We start from the raw sequence: 21,455 nt of genomic DNA on the forward strand, positions 1-21,455 counted from the left end.
AATTAGGGTAAAATTATATAAAAGGTTATTGAACTTTTCAGACACTTGAATTTAGGTCCCTCAACTTTTAAAACTTACAAAGTAGTCCTCAATTTCATTCTAAACCCCAATTTCTAAAGTAATTCAATTTCATTCTAAACCCTAAATTCCAAAATAATTCAATTAAATTCAATTATGTCAGATTTATTATTATTTAATTTCATCTTATTTCATGTGATACGTATTTTTTATATAAATATAATAGTATAATTCTTATCTGTTTAAGAAATGTTTTAATTAAAAAAAGTAGTTAGGATATAGAAGAGGTTGAAAATAATTCGAATTTTAAATTTATAAAATGTTATTTTGACGTATAAATAAAAGTGTAAACTACTAGGTTGACAACTTAACTATCTAGCCCTTTTTACTTTTGTCATCGATCTTTTAAATTTATCAATCATACAACATAATTATTTAACTATTTCAACTAAGCCACTAGTCGTTACCAATTAATACAAATGATGAAGTGGTAGTTAAAAGGAATTGACATTATTATACATTCAGTCTTTATTATTTATATAATCAATTTGGTCCTAAATTAAATAGAATTTAATAAATTAATCATTTAATTAGGATCTGACATGTGTTAGCACATGATCATGACACGTGTCATTGGTGACATATGTCACCACCTAATTATTTATATATGCTATCAACCTTGGTCCTAAATTAAATAAAATTTAATAAATTAATCATTTAACCAGGATCTGACATGTGTTAACACATGATCATGATATATGTTATTGGTGACACATGTCACCACCTAATTAGAAGAAAATTAAGTTACAAAGAAGTAAAATTTGGGTCTTGGGCAAACTCAAACCTGAGTCACGCAAATGAAAGATACAGGGTGGAGCCACTAAGCTAACATCATCATTTGTGTTAAGAGATATACAATAATACATATACTAATAGTATGGCCAATGCCAGAAAAAAAAGAATATAATGGAAAATGGAAATAATGAGATTTGAACTTCGGCAAAAAATTTGAAAGCAATAAATGATGGAAAAATATTATATTTTTTACAATAAAAAATATTATATTTGATAAATTGTTTGATAGATTTAATATATTTTTTAAATATTAGTTGATACAATATTTTAAAAGAATAAATTTAAGATTTATATATTTTTAAACTAAATTTAATAATTATATTTTTCATATTTATAATTCATGATTATATATATAATCTTAAGTTGAGTATTTCTAATATAATTAATAATTTTAATTTCTTATTAAAAATAAAATATTCAAAAAATATAAATGATTCATACATTAATATATGAATATATTTTTTTATTTATACATCTAAATATAAATATACATTTATATAAATATATTTTTATTCGTATATTGAAATATTTTGATTAAAATATAAACATATTTTAAATACTAGTTTATACAAGAAAAATAAAATATATCAAAAATATAAATGATTAATACATTTAAATATAAATTGAATCATTTATATTTTCTATACATCTATATTTAATAAGAAAATAAAATTATTGGGGGACTATTTTGCAAGTTTTAAAAGTTGGGGACCTAAATTCAAGTGCCTAAAAAGTTCAATGACCGGTTATATAATTTACCCTAATTTTCTAACGGTGATTTAAGTTGGGGATCATATTGCAAACGGAATAAATGTTGGGGACTGTATTGCATGTTTTAAAAGTTAGGGGACCTAAATATAAGCTTCAGAAATGTTCAGTGACCATTACTATACTTTACCCTTAAAAAATTGTCAAAGTATCAAATTGATCTGAAATCTGACATTTTCATTTGATAAAAAGTAAATTTTAGATGATATTAAGTGAATTCTTCATTATATTTAATAAATTTAAAAATACTATTTTAATATCGTTTGGGCTAATATCCAAAAATATTTTTAAATAAATAAATGGGGAAAAAAAAGGAAACGCTATGCATACGATGCGGCTCTCTTTGAGCAACGCCATAAAGTTCAAGGCGAAGGCGCCCCCTCTGCTGCATTCCTCATCTCTACCCATAGCCAAAACTACTCTCGCGTTTCGCAGCGTTTTAACTTCCTCAAATGCTCCCCCATCCCTAACTGGGAGACCCAATACTGTTTCCTTTCTTCCTTCTCCGTTCCTTCGCTGTCGAGCAGCCATGGCAACTGCCGCCTGCGTCGAAGTCAAGGAGCAAATTGAGTTGACAGAGACGGAGAAGAAGATTTTTTATAGGCTTTTGAACACTCTCTGCTACTTCAATCTCCAAACTCAGCTTCGAGTTGCTGGCGGTTGGGTCCGTGATAAGGTTATTCTACTCGCATTTCGAACAATTTATAAATTACGGTTTCCTTTCTTATGGATTATATGAGCATCATCCAGTGCTCAAAAGAAAATTTAACAAGTGAAAGAGAGAGAATGGAATTTTATGGTTCGAAATCCCAACAAATGAAAGAGAGGTGGATGGTTTAGGTGCCAATTAATTATATTTCATGTTTCTATATAAAATGCGGTAGATTCTAACTTGTGTACCATTTTTCTGTATTATAGTCTTTCGGGAATTCTGTTTCAGTGGATCCTTATTGTACCACATAACTCATAAGTTGTATCATCTGTCTGTATAAGTGCTTCATACATGGCTTCTGACGTTCCTATAAATTTGACTCATGTTCGGTTTAATTTCCATTGCAGCTTCTCGGCAAAGAATGTTATGACATTGATATCGCACTTGATAACATGTTGGGTAGTGAATTTGTTGATAAGGTTCAGGAATACTTGTCATCTACAGGGGAAGTGGCACAGGGTCTTGCTGTCATTCCAAGGTACATTCATTGTACGATAAAAATGTCATCTTTTGCTGCCTTTAACTAGCTGAGCCGATAGACATCATTTTGCTATTTTTTTTTACTTTTTTAAATTGCTTCTTTTTGTTTCCAAACTTCATTTGGATAGTGTTTGAAAATTTAATTTTGCGAGGGTAATGCAATTATCCTCATGGGCAGGCCTGTAAATGAACATGAACATGAACAACTAAACGAACAAAATTTCTTGTTCGTGTTCTTTCGTTAAGGAATGTAGCTTGTTCGCGTTCATTCGTTAAAATGATAAACGAACATAAACAAACATAAACGAACATAAATTTAAACGATTTAGTTTTTTTCAATCTATCGTGAAATGAAAGGGATAGTGAGCTGTTGAGTAGGAAAGATATATGTGAATAAATTTAAACAAACGAACATAAACTAATGAATATAAACGAACGGATTACCAACGTTCACGAACATAAATGAACGAACGAGCCCTTTGTTCTTGTTTGTTCATTTAATTAAATGAAGAGAAATTCTTGTTCATGTTCGTTCATTTGATAAATAAATGAACATAAATGAACTTCCTCTTGAACGATTCACAAACAGTTTGTTGAATGTTCGGTTTATTTACAGCCTACAGGCCTACTCATGGGTAGCAAATGTAGTCCTGAACTAGCTTCTGCTTATATATGGAAAGAAATCAAAGTTGAATTCGCTTCTGTGGATACTTTAGATAGATAAAATTTAAATTTGAAGCAATTTGCGATTTTTAGGATATTATAAACTTCATCTAGATAGTGTATGGCCTATATGATATACATTGTAGTTGTTAGCTTTTCTTGATATGATTATATATTGGCTCCTAGTATTTTGTTTGTTCTTTTTTATTTTTTGTATTATGTCTGGCCATTATACAGTTTAATTTCATTTTGCAGTAATCCTGAGCAATCTAAGCACTTAGAAACCGCAAGGATGCGCCTTTTTGATTTATGGATTGATTTTGTGAACTTAAGGTGTGAAGACTATAGTGAGAACAGCCGCATCCCTACGATGGTAAACAAATATTTTGATATTTAATTTCTTTATAACTTCTTTTCCCCTTTTTTTTCAACTTGGAGGGAAAAATATCACCTATATAGACCTTAGGTTATTATACTACATATATTCCGTTTCCGACTTGGAGGATAGATGGCCTTAGCCCTTAGTTGTGGGTGTTGAGAATGAAGTATACTGGAACTTTTCAGTTTATTAAATGATTTGTTTTTGTAGAGAAATGTATTATTTACTTGTCCTGGCAACGAACATGTTAAAAGATGGTTTTTTTTGATAGAAGTTGGAGGTCTCATTAAAAACTCCCTTCGTATTCGTTCACATACTAAAAGTATGTTAACGAACATAGGAAGGAAGAAAAGAGTACCTCAGATTTTATTAATATAATACCCGATACAAACGACACCACGGAATATCCTCTCATGGTGATGTACACCATTACAACAAAAACCTTAACCTCATCCAAAGCCACAGTCAAATCACCTTACTACTAATTACACCACCAACAGTAGTAATAAAACAACGCGACAAAACATAATACAAAATGAAAGCAACACCTACAACCATATAGACTAAAATAAAACCACAAATGAAGAGACGAGATCTAATGAGACTTGTATTCTTCAGGAGCCCAAGAGTTTGGTTTGAATGAAGGTTCTATCTCATGCACCATGACCTTGAAGAAATTGTCACCAACCTTCAATTCAACCATCGAATCAATTCTCGCATCAGCCTTTGTTAGGACTTGAATTTTAGCCCGATCAAAGGATGATGGAGATTGACAACTTTTGTCGATAGCCAATAAAAGACCCCACTTATCAGCAATGTTCTTGAAAGTATTCCAATTCCATGCGTGAAAAGGAACACCCTCGCAAACTAGCCATACTCGACGACACTCCATTACCAAACTCTCTGACCAAGCTTCGACTATGGAGAACCACTCTGCGAGAATCTTTTATTTGTCGTTCTTTACACTTCTCAATGAAGCATTGTCTTCGAAAATCATTAAAATCGCATTACCAGCAGCTCTCATTAATGTGAAGCCAGTGAGACCCTTCGATTGCATTTGTCTAGCGAGATGACCAATTTTAACAAAGTCCTTGCACCACCCCACTAGACAATTGCTCAACACCTGGAGTTTTTCTTCATCTATAACACCTTCAACTTTATAATGATTCTTACTCGAAACATCTTCCATCCCAGACTTGCGAAGAATACTTGTCGATGACTTTCTCCAATATGAATGACGAGGTTTGAATTTAGCGAAAGAAACACCAATTTTGCTGTCGTCGATACGAGAGCCATTCATTTTAGAGATCGTTCTCCTTCTTCGAATGATGCGAACGCGAATAAAACCAAAACGAACTCCTTTTGAATTCCTTTTATTTGGAATAAAAGCATCAAGTACCCGGCCATGAGAGCAAAATAAAGATCCAAACCTCTTCCAATGGATCTTCTCTGGTAAATTATCAATAAATAACGTGAAGCATCCAGACTTGTCATTGATGCAATCCTTTGTGGTGGACTCCCCGGATCCATCTTGGACAGCAACTGCGGTAGACTTTTCAACATAACACCCAGATTTATCATGCACATGAATACTTGGAGACGCTCCAGGAGCTGAATTTGGCACAGGCAAAACCGGAGGAACATGATGACAACTATAAATGTCCACTGCAACAGAATCAGTACCCATTCCTTTTTTAACAACCAGATTTTTCTTTTCCATCTCAATGTGCAAAAGAGACTTCAACTTGGCATCAAAAACCATCTCCTGAAGGGTATCTTTGGCAGCAACAGCAAATTTTGTAGTAGAGAATAGAGCGAAACCCTTGGGCTCTTTTCCCTTGAAGCTCACTTGCGAGGCTTCAAAACCTGGAAGCCATCTCAGCAAGTTTTGCAGCTCTCTCTCTTTGACATCTGTAGGCAGACCCGAAATGAAGATGGTACGAACCTTGTCATGATGAGAATGATGATTAGGCGAAGAAGGCGAGGCTGCAGAGGACGGAGGAGCTATGACCGGAGGTCTCTTCTGGTTACACGGGAGGATTCCTTCACCCGACATTAGAGGAAAACTCAGTGACTTAACGTAAAATCCCTGTCGCGCGCCCGGCGAAGGAGAATGTTTGACTGGCCGGCGAAGAAGAGAAGGATGGTAGGGATAAAGAGAGTCGGACAGGAAGGTCCTGAGCCTTCGAAAAGGAGGAACAACGTAAACTTCCTTCTACCAAACCCTCAGACTTAAACGGGATCGTGAAAATCAGATACTGCCTTCAACAAAACTCTCAGACGTGGATTAGATCGGGGGAATCGCTTAGCAGAACCTTGGCTTGTTCTGATAAGTCGAACTGGTCAAAGGCAGACTCACGGGGAATGGCAGCAAGACTGAACGCCAGGACAGAAAAGGAAAAGATCGCAAGTGAAAGATGAGCCCGAAGGTCATACGATGAACTGACGACGGTCGACGGCAAAAACGATAAATAACGGCGATCAGATATGCGCCGAAAGAAAGACTTTCTCGAAAATCCAAACTCAAAAAAGAAAACAGAGTGAGGAGACGATCTTCCTGATGAAAAATGGCGGCGAACGGATGACGGAAAGTGGCGGCGGACGGCGGATGTCGGACGGCAGACGGCGGCCGGTGGACAATGATGAAAGACGTGGGCGAGCGGCGATGGAAAAAGATGAGATGAAATGATGGATGAAAAATAAAAGACGCCTTGAACCAAGAGAGAAGCGGGAGCTTCTCTCACTAGGTTTGAAAAATAAACACAACGCTTTCAATGTTAAAAGATGGTTTCATTGCTAACAAAACTTTTTTCTGTTTCTTAATTAGTTCATGATATGCTCTCCATTGAATATTATGTTACCTAACTGTTATATTTATAAGTTTTTTCTATTGTTCACTCAATCTTGAATTAGAAATTTGGTACTGCCGAGGAAGACGCTTTTAGAAGGGATTTGACCATTAATAGGTAAGTTTATTTTCTTTAATCACGTGTTATAGCTAGGAAATGATCATTATACTTCTATAGGTATCATTAGCTTTTGGAAAATGAGTAATACAAATAATAATGTTTCTGTGAATATATCATTTTTGCCTTTTTCTTGATATTATTTGTTAAGCACACAAAATTGACGGAGTTCTCTTTTCATTTACCAGCTTGTTCTACAATATTAACACCAACTTAGTTGAAGACTTCACTAAAAGAGGTAATGCCTTCTTACTGATTTTACTTTTTTGATGATTCGACATATTTGTAGGTTGCTGTTATGTTTTATTTTTGTTCTTATATAAACAAATACAGGACTCGAGGATCTAATATTTGGAAGGATAGTGACTCCATTACCTCCGATGGCTACATTTTTGGATGATCCCTTACGTGTTCTTCGAGCTATTCGTTTTGGTACTTGTTTAATTTTCCTCTAGTATCCTTCACTCTTTGATAGTTTATCAGCGAGGGAATATCCTCCAATCTTCAGTTCTTTCCCCCCTTTAATGAAGTTTATTAGCATTGTGTAAGTTTTAGAGAAATAGAATTGTTTGTTTTCTATTTCTTAACTCAGTTACAAAAAGAGAGTTCTATCCTTTTAAAGGACCTCTTGTACAAGAAGTCTAACCTAAGTAAAAGTCTATTTAAAATTTAAATTAAAGCTAACTAACTAACTATTTACAAACAGTAACACAAATCTTATCCATAATCTACACTGCATTCTCTTTTGCAAAGCAGGCTAGCTTTCTTATGCTTCTAGCAACTTCTTTGTTCAATCATCTCTGCATGGTTACCCTTTTCTTGTTGATTGACCTCTGAATATATGAACACAAAAGGAGATGCATTATGACTTTTTTTGTTGATTAGGTGCAAGGTTCGATTTCACACTTGATGAAGAATTAAAGAAAGCTGCTGCTTGTGATGATGTCAAAGCAGCTCTTGCAGCAAAAATTAGCAGAGAGCGCATTGGAACTGAAGTATGTTATTCCATGTCTTGCATTGCTGCTTCTACGCATAAAATTATATTTTTTGAATATTCATAGTAACTTATTCAGGATATTTGTAGAAAACAGACTGTGTAGAAAACAGACTGTAGAAAACAGAAACAAACTGTAGAAAACAGAAACAGACAAGTCTGTTATTTTTATTCTTGTGTACATTCAGTAGAACATATTATATATTTATATACAAATTATGCCTATAAACTAGGAAACTCTAAGAAAGGAAACTAATCCTAGGAGATGTAATCCCTTGAAATAAGGGATTGAAAAACAAAAAATAATTACAGAATCTCTTAACTTAAGGGATTGACAACTCATTTCTATAATTCCTACACTCCCCCTCAAACTGGTGTATATATGTTGTATATACCCAGTTTGAATGACATCTCATCAAAAGTCACTCGTGGAAGGGCTTTAGTGAAGATATCTGCCAGCTGTTTCTTCGTCGGAATGTACTGCAGTTTTGCAACTCCATTGTTGACCTTCTCGTAAATAAAATGTCTGTCTATCTCAATGTGTTTCGTTCTATCATGCTGCACTGGTTTTTTGCTATACTCATAGCTGATTGACTGTCACTAAAAATCTCAAAATTCTTCTTGTCATCTAAGTCCAGTTCTGTGAGCAGTCTTTTAATCCATATTCCTTCACATATTTCGAGAGCTATTGCTTTAAACTTTGACTCAGCACTACTTCGAGAGACAATAGCTTGTTTCTTACTTCTCCAAGTCACCAAATTACCCCAAACGTAGGTGCAGTAGCCACTAACTGACCTTCTATCAGTTAATTCACCTCCCCAGCTTGCATCTGATAAACCTTCACTGTTCTGTCTTGATTTTTTCTAAATATAAGTCCAGCTCCTGGGGTAAATTTCAAGAACCTTAAAATTCTGTTAACAACTTCCAAATGTTCTTCTCGAGGATCACTCATATGTTGGCTGACAATGCTCACTGAGTATGCAATATCAGACCTGGTCAGTGAAAGGTATATTAACTTCCCAACAACCTTTGGTAGGTTTCCTTGTTTACTGGATTTCCAATCCCTTCCTTGCAAAATTTCAAGCTTGGCTCCATTGGAGTTTCAACTGGTTTGCAGTCGAGCATCCCAGTTTCTGCAAGAAGATCCAAAACATACTTACGCTGGTTTATGACCAGCCCTTCCTCGGACCTTGCAACTTCCATACCCAGGAAATACCTCATACTCCCTAAATCCTTGGTTTCAAACTCCTTTGCAAGATTCATCTTTAGCTTTTCTATTTCTTCTATATCACTGCCAGTTATAATCATATCATCTACATAGACAATTAGGAGGGTTATCTTACTAGGTGTAATTTTTCTTAATAATGTGTGATCCACTTGGCTTTGTTTGAAACCATTCTGTGTCATAGCCTTAGCAAATCGATCAAACCAAGTCCTGGGAGACTGTTTTAAGTCGTATAAGGATTTATTGAACTTGCACACAGTTTTCTTAGTGACCTTTCCTTCTAATCCGGGGGACCTCCATGTATACCTCTTCTTCAAGGTTCCCATTCAGAAAAGCATTCTTTATGTCCAGTTGATGCAATTTCCAGTCCATGTTAACAGCTGCTGATAACAATATTCTGATGGTATTCAATTTTGCAACCGGTGCAAAAATCTCCTGGTAGTCAATGCCATAGGACTGAGAAAAACCTTTAGCAACCAGCCTTGCCTTGTATCTTTCCACACTCCCATCCGAATGATATTTGACTGTGAATATCTACCTGCATCCAACAACTCTCTTCCCTTTTGGCAAATCTGTCAAACTCCATGTCTTATTCTTTTGCAACGCTTTTATCTCTTCTTCCACAGCCTTTTTCCACTCAGGAGATTGAAATGCTTCTGTCACATTTCTTGGGATTTTCAGTGTTAATGCTGGCAGTGAAGGCCCTGAAATTATACTGTAATTTCCCATATGCAACATACTTATTTATGGGATGAGTAGTGCATTTTCTTACCCCCTTCCTAATAGCAATAGGAAAGTCATTAAGATCAACAGTAGTAGCCTCTTGGTAACCATCATTACCTTCTGTTTCAGCTGCAACAGGATCCGAATCTGGTTCTTGGCAAATGCTAGGCTGACTGATTTCTTCAGCAACATCTTTCCTTCTTGAGTAAACACTGAGTTGTTTCGGTTGGGGAGTTATGGTTTCAGGGTTGTAGTTTGCGGATGACTTAATTATTTTTTGTGGAGCTTCGAAGACTCAAATTATGAATGTGAAGAGGGTGTTTAGAGTATTTGAGGTTATGTCAGGGCTGCAACTGAACCTTAAGAAAAGCAGATTGTTCGGGATTAATATTCCCCAACAGGAGGTTAAGACTTGGGCAGATTCTATTGGTTGTACAGTGGGAAACTTCCCCTCTAATTATCTAGGCCTCCCTCTAGGTGCTACTAAGAATTCCTCTGTTATTTGGGAACCAGTGGTGCAAAATTTTCACTCTAAATTAGCAGGTTGGAAGGCTGCTACTCTATCATTAGTAGGGAGATTGGTTTTGATCAAATCGGTTCTTTCCTCACTGCCTACGTATTTTTTATCTTTGTTCAATATTCCAGCTTCTATCCTTAAGTCTCTAAATTCAATTATGTCTAATTTTTTATGGGGAGGGGGAAATGGTAATAAGAAGATACACTGGGTTAAATGGGATGATGTTTGCAGATCAAAGAATGAGGGAGGTTTGGGAGTTCGGAATCTGATTTGTATGAACATAGCACTGCTAGGGAAATGGTCTTGGAGGTTTGCAAATGAAGAAGTTCTGTTTGGAGGAATTTTATTTGTAGCAAATACAACATTGATTCTTCTAGATTACTGTTTGATAGCAAGATTTCTACTCAATCTTCCTGGTTATGGAGATCAGTGGTTAATAACCATTACAAACAAGACTCCTTTGGTTCTAAGTTTCGTAGTTTGTGCAATTTTCACGTTGGAAATGGTAAGCATGTTCGATTTTGGCAAGACAGCTGGGCTGCTGATTTTCCGTTTTAGATTATGTTTCCTAGACTCTTTTCGCTTTCTACTAATAAATACGGTAAACTTTGTGAGTTTGGGGAATTTCTTTCTTCGGGCTGGATTTGGGATGTTCAAGTTCGAAGAAATTTAAATGATTGGGAGCTTGAACAATGGTGTAATTTGGTGAGCATCATTTCTTCTTTTTCTCTATCTCTTGATTCTAGTGATGGTTTGATTTGGAAAGGTAGTGGGGACGGTGTTTATACAGTCGGTTCTTGTGTTGAGAGGTGTGGATCAGGTTCAGAAGATGTTCATTTCTGGAATAAAATTGTTTGGAGTGGATTGGTTCCCCCTAGAGTTGAAACATTAGTGTGGCAAATTGTGCTTCACAAAATTGCTGTTAAAACCGAATTGGTTAAAAGAGGTGTTCAAGGTATTGAGGATGAGTTATGCCCTCTTTGTAGAATGGTTGAAGAAACTTCATCGCATCTATTCTTTTCTTGTTCGGTTGCGTGGTCTTTGTGGAACAAATTTCTAAATTTTTGGAGGTTTAGTTCTGTGTTTCCTGCAGAAGCAAAAAGTTTTCTTCTAGCTTGGGATGAGTTGAAATCCAATTCTGCAATATGGACTTTCATTCCTGGGGCTGTTATTTGGTCAATCTGGAAAATCAAAAATTTTATTGTTTTTGAAAGGGGAAAGCTTGATCAGTCTGAATTATTTTTCTTAACAAGAGTTAGGCTGGCCTCTTGGTTTCTAGCAAAGAATAAGGATGTTTCTATTACTAAGGACTCTTTAATTTCTAATCCTTCTATAGGAGATTCCTATTCGTCCTACAATTTCTTGAAGTCTTCTATAATCCCTTGGTTACCTCCCCCTATGGGTTTCGTCAAGGTAAATGTGGATGCAGCCACTAGCAGTGATTGGAAGGAATCAAGTCTTGGAGGTCTTATGAGGGATCAATCTGGTGCAATCCTAGGTTCTTTTCAGGAGCCTGCTGGTTCAGGACCTCCAACATTGAAGGAACTTAAAGCTATTCAAAGGGGTATTTCTTTCTTTGCCTCTTTTCAAGGGAGGGTTAAAGATAGGCTGATCGTTGAGAGTGATTGCAGGGTTGCAGTAGACTGGATAAATAATGTTGACTCATGTCCAACTGTATATGGTTTTATTGTTAGAGATATTGTTGATAGTCTTAGAACTTTCGGGGGGGTTGTTAGATGGGTTGCAAGGACAGCGAATATGGATGCTGATGGTTTAGCAAAGGCTGGTATAGGTTGATTTTTATGTTGTTGGCTTCTTTAGTTTGGTTTTCTGGCTCTTGTATTGTTTGTAAGGGTTTTTTGGAATAGTTGTTCCAAGGTTGTAATTCTATTTCCTATAATGAAATTATAAGGCACTCTTTTCCTCCTTCCGATGATTAAGAAGCTTCTATACAAGCTCCATTAATCAAGAAGGAGGTTTTTAATGAGCCTTCAAATCTTATCAAAAAAAAAAAGGAAGGTAATTCATCAGAGTTATTTAGGTTATTCCCATCACCCTCCCTAGGAACTGGGACAGTGCTAGCCGGCTTTGGAGAGACAGTAATAGGTAAGGAAAGGATAGGCTGTAAAGAAATATCGGTTTGAACAAGTTGAAATTCCTTCTAACTAATAGGCTGTAAAGAAATATCGGTTTGAACAGGCTGAAATTCCTTGTAACTCTCCCCCTGAATTTCTGTTCCTGAAAAATAAGGTTGGTTTTCAAAAAATGTAACATCAAAGGAGACATAGGTCTTTTTTGTGGAAGGTGAGTAACACTTGTAACCCTTCTGACTCGAAGAATAGCCCAAGAACACACATTTTATATACCTAGGATCTAATTTCCCTCTGTTGTGGATATGAACAAAGGCTGTACACCCAAACACCCGAGGAGAAAGACTTGAGTTTAAATGTTTAAAATGGGGATACAGCTGAAACAAAACCTTAGTAGGAATTTTGAAATCTAAGGTCTTACTTGGCATTCTATTGATGAGGTAAGTGGCTGTAAGAAGAGCTTCCCCCCAAAGATACTTAGGAGCATTAGCAGCAAACATAAGAGACCTAGTAACCTTTAGAAGATGTCTATTTTTCCTTTCTGCTACCCCGTTTTGTTGAGGTGTGTTGACACAAGAAGTAAGGTGAACAATGCCTTTTTCCTTAAAGAAATACCCAAGGGTTTTATTCAAATACTCACTCCCATTGTCACTCCTTAGAATTTTGATTTTTGTGTCAAATTGGGTTTCAACTTTTTGATAAAAACCTTTAAAGAGAGACTCAACCTCAGATTTTTCTCTCATTAAGAAAACCCATGTTGTCCTAGAGTAATCATCTATAAAAGACACAAATCACTTATACCCAGAAATACTTTTGACAGGAGAAGGGCCCCAAATGTCACTATGGATGATGGAAAAAGTTGTTGTTGGTTCAAATTTGGCTGGAATATATGGTTTTCTGGTGTGTTTGGCCATTTGACAAATTTCACAGCAAAACAAAGATGGATCTTTATTAATGAATAAGTTCGGTAACATTTTGGAAAGATAGAAAAAATTAGGATAACTTAATCTAGAGTGCCATAACATAATTTTATTGGTATTGAGATCAGAAGATAAAATTGGTTTCCTAAGAGCACTGGATAAGGCATGATTATGAGATGTTTTACCTCCAAGGGTGTACAATCCTTTGCCCAGCCTAGCATTGCCAATCACCCTCTTCGAGCCCTGTGCCTGAAAAATGCAACCACCAGTACCAAACACAACATTACAACCAAAATCTTTAATTAATTTGCTGACTGACAACAGATTGCATGCAAGTCTAGGAACATAGAGGACATTATGAAGTAGTAGATTTTTGTTTAATGTAACAGAACCACTCCCTTTGACTGTAGTGAGAGCCATCTACTATTTTGATAGAAGCTGGTAAGCTGCTTTCACTATATTCCTCCAAGAGATCAATATTTCCTGTCATATGATCTGATGCACCCGAGTCTATTATCCATTGTACCGAGGAAGCATATGGATTATTTCCATCAGTAGTAGTATAAGTCACATTTGTAGGCTTGGCTGTCATACTGTGCAAAATCTGTTGCAGTTCCTCTATCTGTTTCTTGCTAAAATTGCTTGAGGAATCATCTTGAGAGGCAATATGAGGCTCCTTTTGAAACCTGGACCGTATGGGCTGCCAATCGGCTGGTTTTTTGTGCAGCTTCCAACATTGATCTATCATATGGCCTGACTTCTTACAATGTTCACACCAAAAGCGATTTTTCCTCTGTTGCTTTGAAAATTTGAAATTTGAAATCTGAAAATCAGAGTGAGAGGAGCTGGACTGGGAAGTGATTTCGGATGATGAGGGATCCGGATTAGCCATGAAAAAAAATAGAGTTGAATAGGAATTGATTTAAAGAGAAGCGGAAATCGGATTGATCGCTCTAACCTGATACCATGTAGAAAACAGACTGTGTAGAAAACGGACTGTAGAAAACAGACAAGTCTGTTATTTTTATTCTTGTGTACATTCAGTAGAACATATTACATATTTATATACAAATTATGCCTTTAAACTAGGAAACTCTAAGAAAGGAAACTAATCCTAGGAGATGTAATCCCTTGAAATAAGAGATTGAAAAACAAAAAATAATTACAGAATCTCTTAACTTAAGGGATTGACAACTCATTTCTATAATTCCTACAATATTCTGTACTATTCTGTGTACCATGTTAAACTTACTACTTCTTTTTCCATGTTGCTTGTCTTCTGTGCAGATTGATCTCATGATCTCTGGAAACCAACCTGTTAAAGCAATTGACTATATTTGTGATTTGACATTATTTTGGGTTGTCTTCAGTCTCCCTCCAAAGGTTGAGCCTGCTGTAGCAGAAGAATGCTATAGGTTTGTTTGCAGTTTAGTAATGTTATTTATTCTTCATTCTAGGCTTAGTTTTATCTTAATGTTATATTTATTTTATATTGACACAAGTCTATCTTAACTTCACAAGTCCATGTTTAATGGTCAAATAGAATATTACCAGTTATCTTTTAATAATCAATTGGAGAATAATACCAGTTATCTTTTGGGCAAATTGGCGTGGAAATTCTCTTGTGAAAAGAACTCCTGATGGAAAAGAATGGTATGTTGTAAATACAATTTGGAAAGTAGTGATATTCTCTTGAAGGAGTTTCCAAGCCATGCATCCTGGTTGTGAAAAAATGTAGTTCAAAGCTAGCTGAAAGAGGATGCTTTGGGTGAGTGCGCCCGAAAGTTGATGCAATTGAAAATTGGGGATGGGAAGTCTCTTTTATTTTGGCTTGATGTGTGGATTGGTGGGCTGTCGTTAAAGAATAGGTTCCCTAGACTTTTTGCCCTATTTGTTAATAAATGTAGTAAAATTTCAGATTTTGGTTCGTTCTGCTCGTCATCTTGGGTTTGGGAGATCAAATTGAGGAGGAATCTAGCCGGTTGGGAATTGGATGTGTGGCTTGATTTGATGAAGTTATTGGAGAGTGTGATTATTGATCAAAGGAGAGTTGATTGTTTGCTGTGGAAAGGGAGTGGTGATGGTGCATATTCGGTGAGGCCTTGCCTAAAGTGTTGGTCCGATGTGTTGGGGCTTGGTCCGGCTTGGGTTAGTATGGTATGGTATGGACTTGTCCCTCCTAGGGTGGAATCCTTCCTTTAGCAGGTTGTGCATCAGAAATTGGCAGTGAATTGTTGAAGAGGAAGGTTCCTGGTATTAGTGACATTAGTTGTCCTTTATGCGGGTTGTTTCCAGAGTCGGTTTCTCACTTGTTTTTGAACTGTTGTGTGTCCTGGGGTTTATGGTGCAGGTTTCTGCGTTTTTGGAATGTTCAATTTCCTCTTCCTTTTGATCCTCCAGTTTTTTTTCCAGGCTTGGTGGGGGCTGGTTCCGGAGTCTGAAATATGGAAGTTTATTTCGGGAACCGTGTTGTGGTCTATATGGAAGTATAGGAATCGGATAGTTTTTTAAGGGTGTCTATGGATCAGCTTAGTCTTTTCTTCCTTGCGCGGTGTAGATTGGTGACTTGGTTCTCTGCTAAGCACCCTCATTTTTCCTCTTCCTTTGATTGTTTGGTTGGAGATCCATATGTTGCTGACCATTGTGGGAGCCATAAGAGATTTGGTTTATCTCGGTCTATTTGGGTTCAGCCTCCTCGGTCTATTTGGGTTCCGCCTCCTATGGGATTCTTTAAAATGAATGTTAATGGTGCAGTTAGTGGTGATTGGCTAAAAGGGGGTATTGGCGGGGTTCTTAAAGATTCAGGGGGTTTACTGTTGGGGTCCTTCTCTGAGGCTGTTGGTCAGGGTCCTCCTGCAGTAGTTGACTTGTTGGCAGTTAAAAGGGGGTTGATGTTTTTTATAGATTCCTACTGGTGCAATAAAGGGAGGTTAATATTAGAATGTGATTGTATCTCAGTGGTTAATTGGATTAAAAACCAGGGTTGCTGTCCTGCTTCGTTGAGCCTTGTTTTGCAGGAGATTGTATCTTTAGTTAGGGATAGGGATGTGATTATTAGGCATATTAGAAGAGGGTCTAATTGGGAGGCGGATAAACTTGCTAAAGAGGGAATTGGTTGAGTGGGGTTTAGGGTGTAGGAACGAGAGTTTGATTATGTGGGGTTTTCTTTGTATGTTTGTTAGTGGTAGTCGTAAGGTGGATGTTGTAAACTCTAATGTATTATGGTTTTGATATTTAATAAAATTGACACTTTTTCTCCTTCCAATGTCCTGTGAAATAGTTATATTTCATAGGTTATGAAGGGGGTTTTTAATGAGGTCTCCCATTTCTATATAAAAAAAAGATATTAAGTTGCACTTCTCTAAATATTTGTGGTTGGGGAACAAGCTAAACGATTCAAGGTAACTCCGATAGACTTAATAAATTAAGTTGTGTTTCTCTAAATCTGGAGAAAAAAAGTGATGTGAGTTGTGACAGACTGTTTCATGAACGTGCCTTGTCCAGGCAATGAGTTTGGTCTTTGGCTGGTGCTTGCTTTATCTGTAGTTGGTAAGGGGTGGGGTGGAAGCTGGCGTTTGTAGATATTGTTTTTAGTGGTTCAGAAGAATGCCAAAGTATACTGAGTTTCCTACTCAAGTATTGTTTCTTTCACAACTGTACAGGCTTTCTGCTGCTTATTTGGATGCTTCATGGCAACTTATTCAACTTATTGGATGCTCTAACTTTGATGTGAGTAATTGAAGTGTAAAAGTTTTTTTTCTTTCATTCTCTCAAGTAGCTTCTATTATCCTCGTTTGGCTGCAGCTTCATTTTTTTTTTTCTCTATTTTCTTCTGTTTATGTGTTATGTTGTTATTTTCTGTGTTATGGATTGTGAATTGTAGGCTGAACAGAGAAGGCTCTGTTTGTACTCTGCTTTATTTCTTCCATTGCGTGGTACCTCATACAAGGATCGTAAAGATAAAATGGTACCAATCCTGTTCCTTTGATAAGCTTCTATGTGTGAAGGCATTGACATTTTTAATGTTATTTATTTATTCCTTTTGGTATCACATTTTCTACATGTTGGACATCTGCACTTGCTGAAAAGTATTTGTTGAATAAGATGTTCTTCATCCTGCTTAGTTATATTATTAAAATATTTTTGTTTATGATAATCCCAGATTCCTGAAGTCAATTACATTTTCAGGGATTCTCTCAAGCGAAAAGCCAGTGATGCTGACACAGTGAGTCTACATTTTCTCCTGATTTCCTTTCATGTTCTTTGTTTTTGTTAGGATTGATTCATTATAAGCTGAATTGGCAGCCTTCTTGTAGCATACAGTATAATTTTCTTTGCTTTGTAGGTCATAAACATCCACAAATCACTGGAGAAATTCTTATCTTTGATTCCTTCTCTTTTATCAAATGGGGATGTCCAAATCACTGAGGTTGATTGGGGAAAGGAATTTGTTGATGTCCCTGTTACTTCAAAATTGCGGGTTTTGACAGGTATCTATTTTAAGATTTTCCATGTGTAATCGTTCTCTTCAAAGACAGATTTGCCAGAATATTTCAATTGTTTCTCTTCTAAGATAGATTTTCCAGAATATTTCATTTTAAGTTAGTTCTTCGGAAAGCTGACTTTTCATTATTTAACTGTTTAGTGAGAATTGATATATTATATTATATGTTCTACTATAATTATATTTTTTTAAATAGTAGAAGAATTTTCAGAATATGAAATATCAAAACTAACAAAAAAGTTAGCAGTGCTATCCACATGGTGATGAATTAAAATTGAGAGGAAAAAAAATAGGGATTTGTGTTGGGATGCGGAGGGCTCTCAGGCCGACATGCCCGAGCATGTAGCCCACCATTGATCCCGTTGGCCTGTAGTACGGTGCATGTTTACTGTTTAGGGTTTAATGTCTGTATACTTATATATATGTATAGGGTTTTCTAGTGTTAATGGGTGTGCTTTTTGAAATCCTCTCGTAATATTGCTGTCGATCATAGTGAATGTTTTTCTCCTTTGCCCATGGTATTTCCTGTCAAGGGTTTTCCACGTAAATTTGTGTGTTCATTTTCTTTTTCCTTCTGATTTGCAATCAATTGCTTGCTGTTATTTTTCACAATTCGTAACAGGCTTACTTGTGTGTAAAATATAACGGCTTTTCTTTTGAAACTGACCAAAGCATGCCTGGAGGCTGGAGTGTTCCTTGAAAAAGATGCTTCCGGACATGCATTTTAGAATTGGAATCGTGAGCAGTTTGAATGCATAATTATTCATCTTTGATTCTAGCTGTTTAGGATATTTATGCTTTCTCATAATTAGTTATTTCTATTGAACACTTCGCTCATCTTTCAGGGTGTTAGTCTATCAACTTGATTTTCTTTTCACTGTAAAACAGTTCAACAATTAGAGTGTTTTATTTTGTTAATTTATTATTCTTATACATACAGGGTTTCTGCTCAGAGAAATTAAAGATTTTTGGCGGGTTGCTTTGTTGGTGTCTACATTGCTGTATCACTCCGATATTGATTGCAGTCAGGATATTATAGGCGATCACTTTCAACTGGACAAGAGAAAAGGGATCTTTGTGTCAGTCGAGAATGCCATTGTTAAATTAGGTACCAAGATTCTCTCTTTCCTATTTGTTTTTTTGTTCAATCCTCGCAGCAACTCTTATACCTGATCTCGTTAATTAAGAGGTATCGTATTATTCCCTAGCAGAACAAATTAATGGTGCTTCTTCTATTCTTCCTTCTCTCACGTAGTTCTTACTTCCCTGATTTTGTTTGACATTAAATTATTACAGAACCTAATGTCTGGTTGCTGACTAAGATTTTGGTTACAAATTCAAACTGTAAAGTATTTTTGCATCGTCATCTGGACAGCCAGACGAGAGTTTTATGTTCTTTTCATTTATAAGTTCATTTCATTGTCCAAGCATTCCCTCTATGCTTTCTGATGTCTAATGATCAATTAATATGTTCAAGCTGGATTGCGAGCATCTGATTTTCAGCTTTTGCATGAATGCAGGTCTTGAGAAAGTCTGGGATTTAAAACCATTGGTTAATGGGAAGGACATCATGAATGTTTTGCAGCTTAAAGTTGGAGGGCCACTTGTTAGGGAATGGGTATTGCATAATCGGCACCCTATATATATTACACATACATACATAATGTAGAACTTGAAATGCTAATCTGTTCTTGTCATTGGCAGCAACAAAAGGCTCTCTCATGGCAGCTGGCACACCCTTCTGGGACTGCAGAGGAATGCCTTGATTGGATGAAGGAAACATATTCGAAGCGAATAAAGATGGAGTAACAGACCGATCATTTGCTACATGCACTGTTCTGGATATTTCGGGACCTTAATTACCGTCCGATCGAATCTGTCTTCAAGTTTTGTATGTCTTCCGGACATAAATCAACATACCACAAAGAAAAAGGAATAGTTCGATATGAAAAGTTTACTCTAAAATGATACTTCTGTCAAGGTTTCTAGGAGTTTTAAGCCAGGTTATTCGAATTCATCTTTGTTTCCTAAATTACCAGTGTTAGTTCTATATTAGAACCAAGTAATTTATTTTAATGTTCTCAGAATTTGAGCCTTTTCTAAAGGGGAGGGGGGGGGGGGGGGGGGAGAATCAGAGCTTGAGCCTTGCTCTCTGGAAATAAGGCACTTTATCAACAGGTCATATCGTTGTTGGTGTCTTTGTACATTTAATATTGGTGCAAACAAGTTCAACCGGCCTTTTTAGTAATATATATATTGGTGCAAACAAGTATATAGAGAAACAAATATGTAATAATTCACATCGTAAGATGGCGTTTCAAGTATGGCTATGTCTAAAACTATCTAGCTATCTCGATGGTTAAGGAGAGTATTGTTCTCTTTAGAGGTCTCGGATTCGAGTAATGCGTCTATAAGATGAACAAATATTATCTTGTAATTATTCTAGATTATTTAAAAAAAAAACGTTGTTCTCCCTAGAAGTTGTGAGTTTAAATATTTTGAACCAGTATTTGCATTATCAATAATGAAGAAATACTTTGAACGAGTACGTGTTTTGTCAATGATTAAGAATTATTTTAAACGAATAGTATCTTATAATTACTCTAGACTATTTAAAAAAATATGGTCATGCCCAGTTCATAGAACTATTATACGAAAATGGAGGTGGTTTGATGAATGTTGTAGGCATCGTGTAGTTGATTGTCTTCTTTGTTCGTTGACTTGCCCAACTTTCCCTTATTGACTTCACCAACTTCCTTCGGATTTCTTTTAATTTTTAATGCTTTTACAAAATAACAGTAATAATTTTACTAATATCACATTATACATATTGTTTTAGAGTTCTAACTTCTAAATTCACCGATTCTAGTTTTAGACTTGTAGCTATAACCCCCAGTGGGAGAAGAAGGATTGAAGGAAATAAAATTAATACCCAATAAACACTAAGCCTGCCAGTGCCAGTGGCAGTGCCATAGTAATCGGCGGTTGGTGATTGTCTGCAGTCGGCTCTTCATCATCACCCATAAGTCGACAAACTTCGTATTTTAGCGAGTCCAAGTTTGTTTGGAAAGATGAGTTGGCTAACCAATTTGAGCGGCTTGCAGTTGCTGTTATGCATATTGAAATCAGGTGTTTAAATAGCGTTTATGATCATGTTTTCGGTTGTATCACGTTTATCGCAGTTACAAACATAACAGATGTCATCGCGGTCACTGGGGGTGTTGTAGTCATGAATTTTTTAAATTTTGCACAATTTATCCTAAAATATAATAATTATAATTGAAAACCCACTTTTCCTATCACACAATTTATCCAAAAAGGCATCCCTTCTCGACTTATTCCCAATCTGAACCTCCAAATCATCATCTCTCTCCACTTCACCATCCGCCAACTCCCCTTTCCTCCCTTCCAATGCTTTTCAATATAAATTGTGAATAAATTGTGTTGGAGGTTCAGATAAGGAATAAGTCGAGAAGGGATGCCCTTTTGGATAAATTGTGTGATAGGTCGAAAATAATTTAAAAACGCCTTTTAAAATAATTTAAAAAATAATTTTAAAGACAAAAATTTGTCCGCGTTACCAAAGATTTTATTTTTAATGATTCTGGAATCGATTACGCGTGATGAATGATAAACACCCA

At 36.0% G+C, this 21,455-nt stretch overlaps 1 protein-coding gene across 3 annotated transcripts; it reads left to right on the plus strand.

Moving 5' to 3' along the window:
* Positions 1-1,972: 1,972 nt before the first annotated feature.
* Positions 1,973-19,794, plus strand: LOC120129857 (tRNA nucleotidyltransferase cca2-like). Of its 3 annotated transcripts, none has more exons than XM_039147259.1 (15): positions 1,973-2,317; positions 2,701-2,831; positions 3,752-3,869; positions 6,789-6,841; positions 7,030-7,079; positions 7,175-7,273; positions 7,727-7,836; positions 14,598-14,725; positions 16,973-17,039; positions 17,194-17,277; positions 17,473-17,535; positions 17,656-17,800; positions 18,755-18,922; positions 19,335-19,432; positions 19,519-19,793. In XM_039147259.1, exons 1-15 carry the CDS (start codon positions 1,973-1,975, stop codon positions 19,621-19,623), a joined length of 1,764 nt encoding a protein of 587 aa, XP_039003190.1. In that variant the 3' UTR covers positions 19,624-19,793. The 3 variants fall into 3 exon arrangements, with proteins under 3 accessions (XP_039003190.1, XP_039003191.1, XP_039003193.1); XM_039147260.1 differs by having other exon boundaries at positions 2,023-2,317; positions 17,203-17,277; positions 19,519-19,794; XM_039147262.1 differs by lacking the exon at positions 7,175-7,273 and having other exon boundaries at positions 2,023-2,317; positions 19,519-19,790.
* The last annotated feature ends 1,661 nt before the right edge of the window (positions 19,795-21,455 follow it).

The sequence above is a fragment of the Hibiscus syriacus genome, unplaced genomic scaffold (assembly GCF_006381635.1).
Source record: "Hibiscus syriacus cultivar Baekdansim isolate YM2019G1 unplaced genomic scaffold, ASM638163v2 tig00110505_pilon, whole genome shotgun sequence".
Lineage (NCBI taxonomy): Eukaryota > Viridiplantae > Streptophyta > Magnoliopsida > Malvales > Malvaceae > Hibiscus > Hibiscus syriacus.

Bases quoted from the DNA above. Each gene is read 5' to 3' on its own strand.
- LOC120129857 (XM_039147259.1), top strand. From the start codon at position 1,973: ATGCGGCTCTCTTTGAGCAACGCCATAAAGTTCAAGGCGAAGGCGCCC. The intron at 2,318-2,700 runs GTTATTCTACTC...TTTCCATTGCAG, and splicing joins GCGGTTGGGTCCGTGATAAG to CTTCTCGGCAAAGAATGTTA. The intron at 6,842-7,029 runs GTAAGTTTATTT...TTCATTTACCAG, and splicing joins AGGGATTTGACCATTAATAG to CTTGTTCTACAATATTAACA.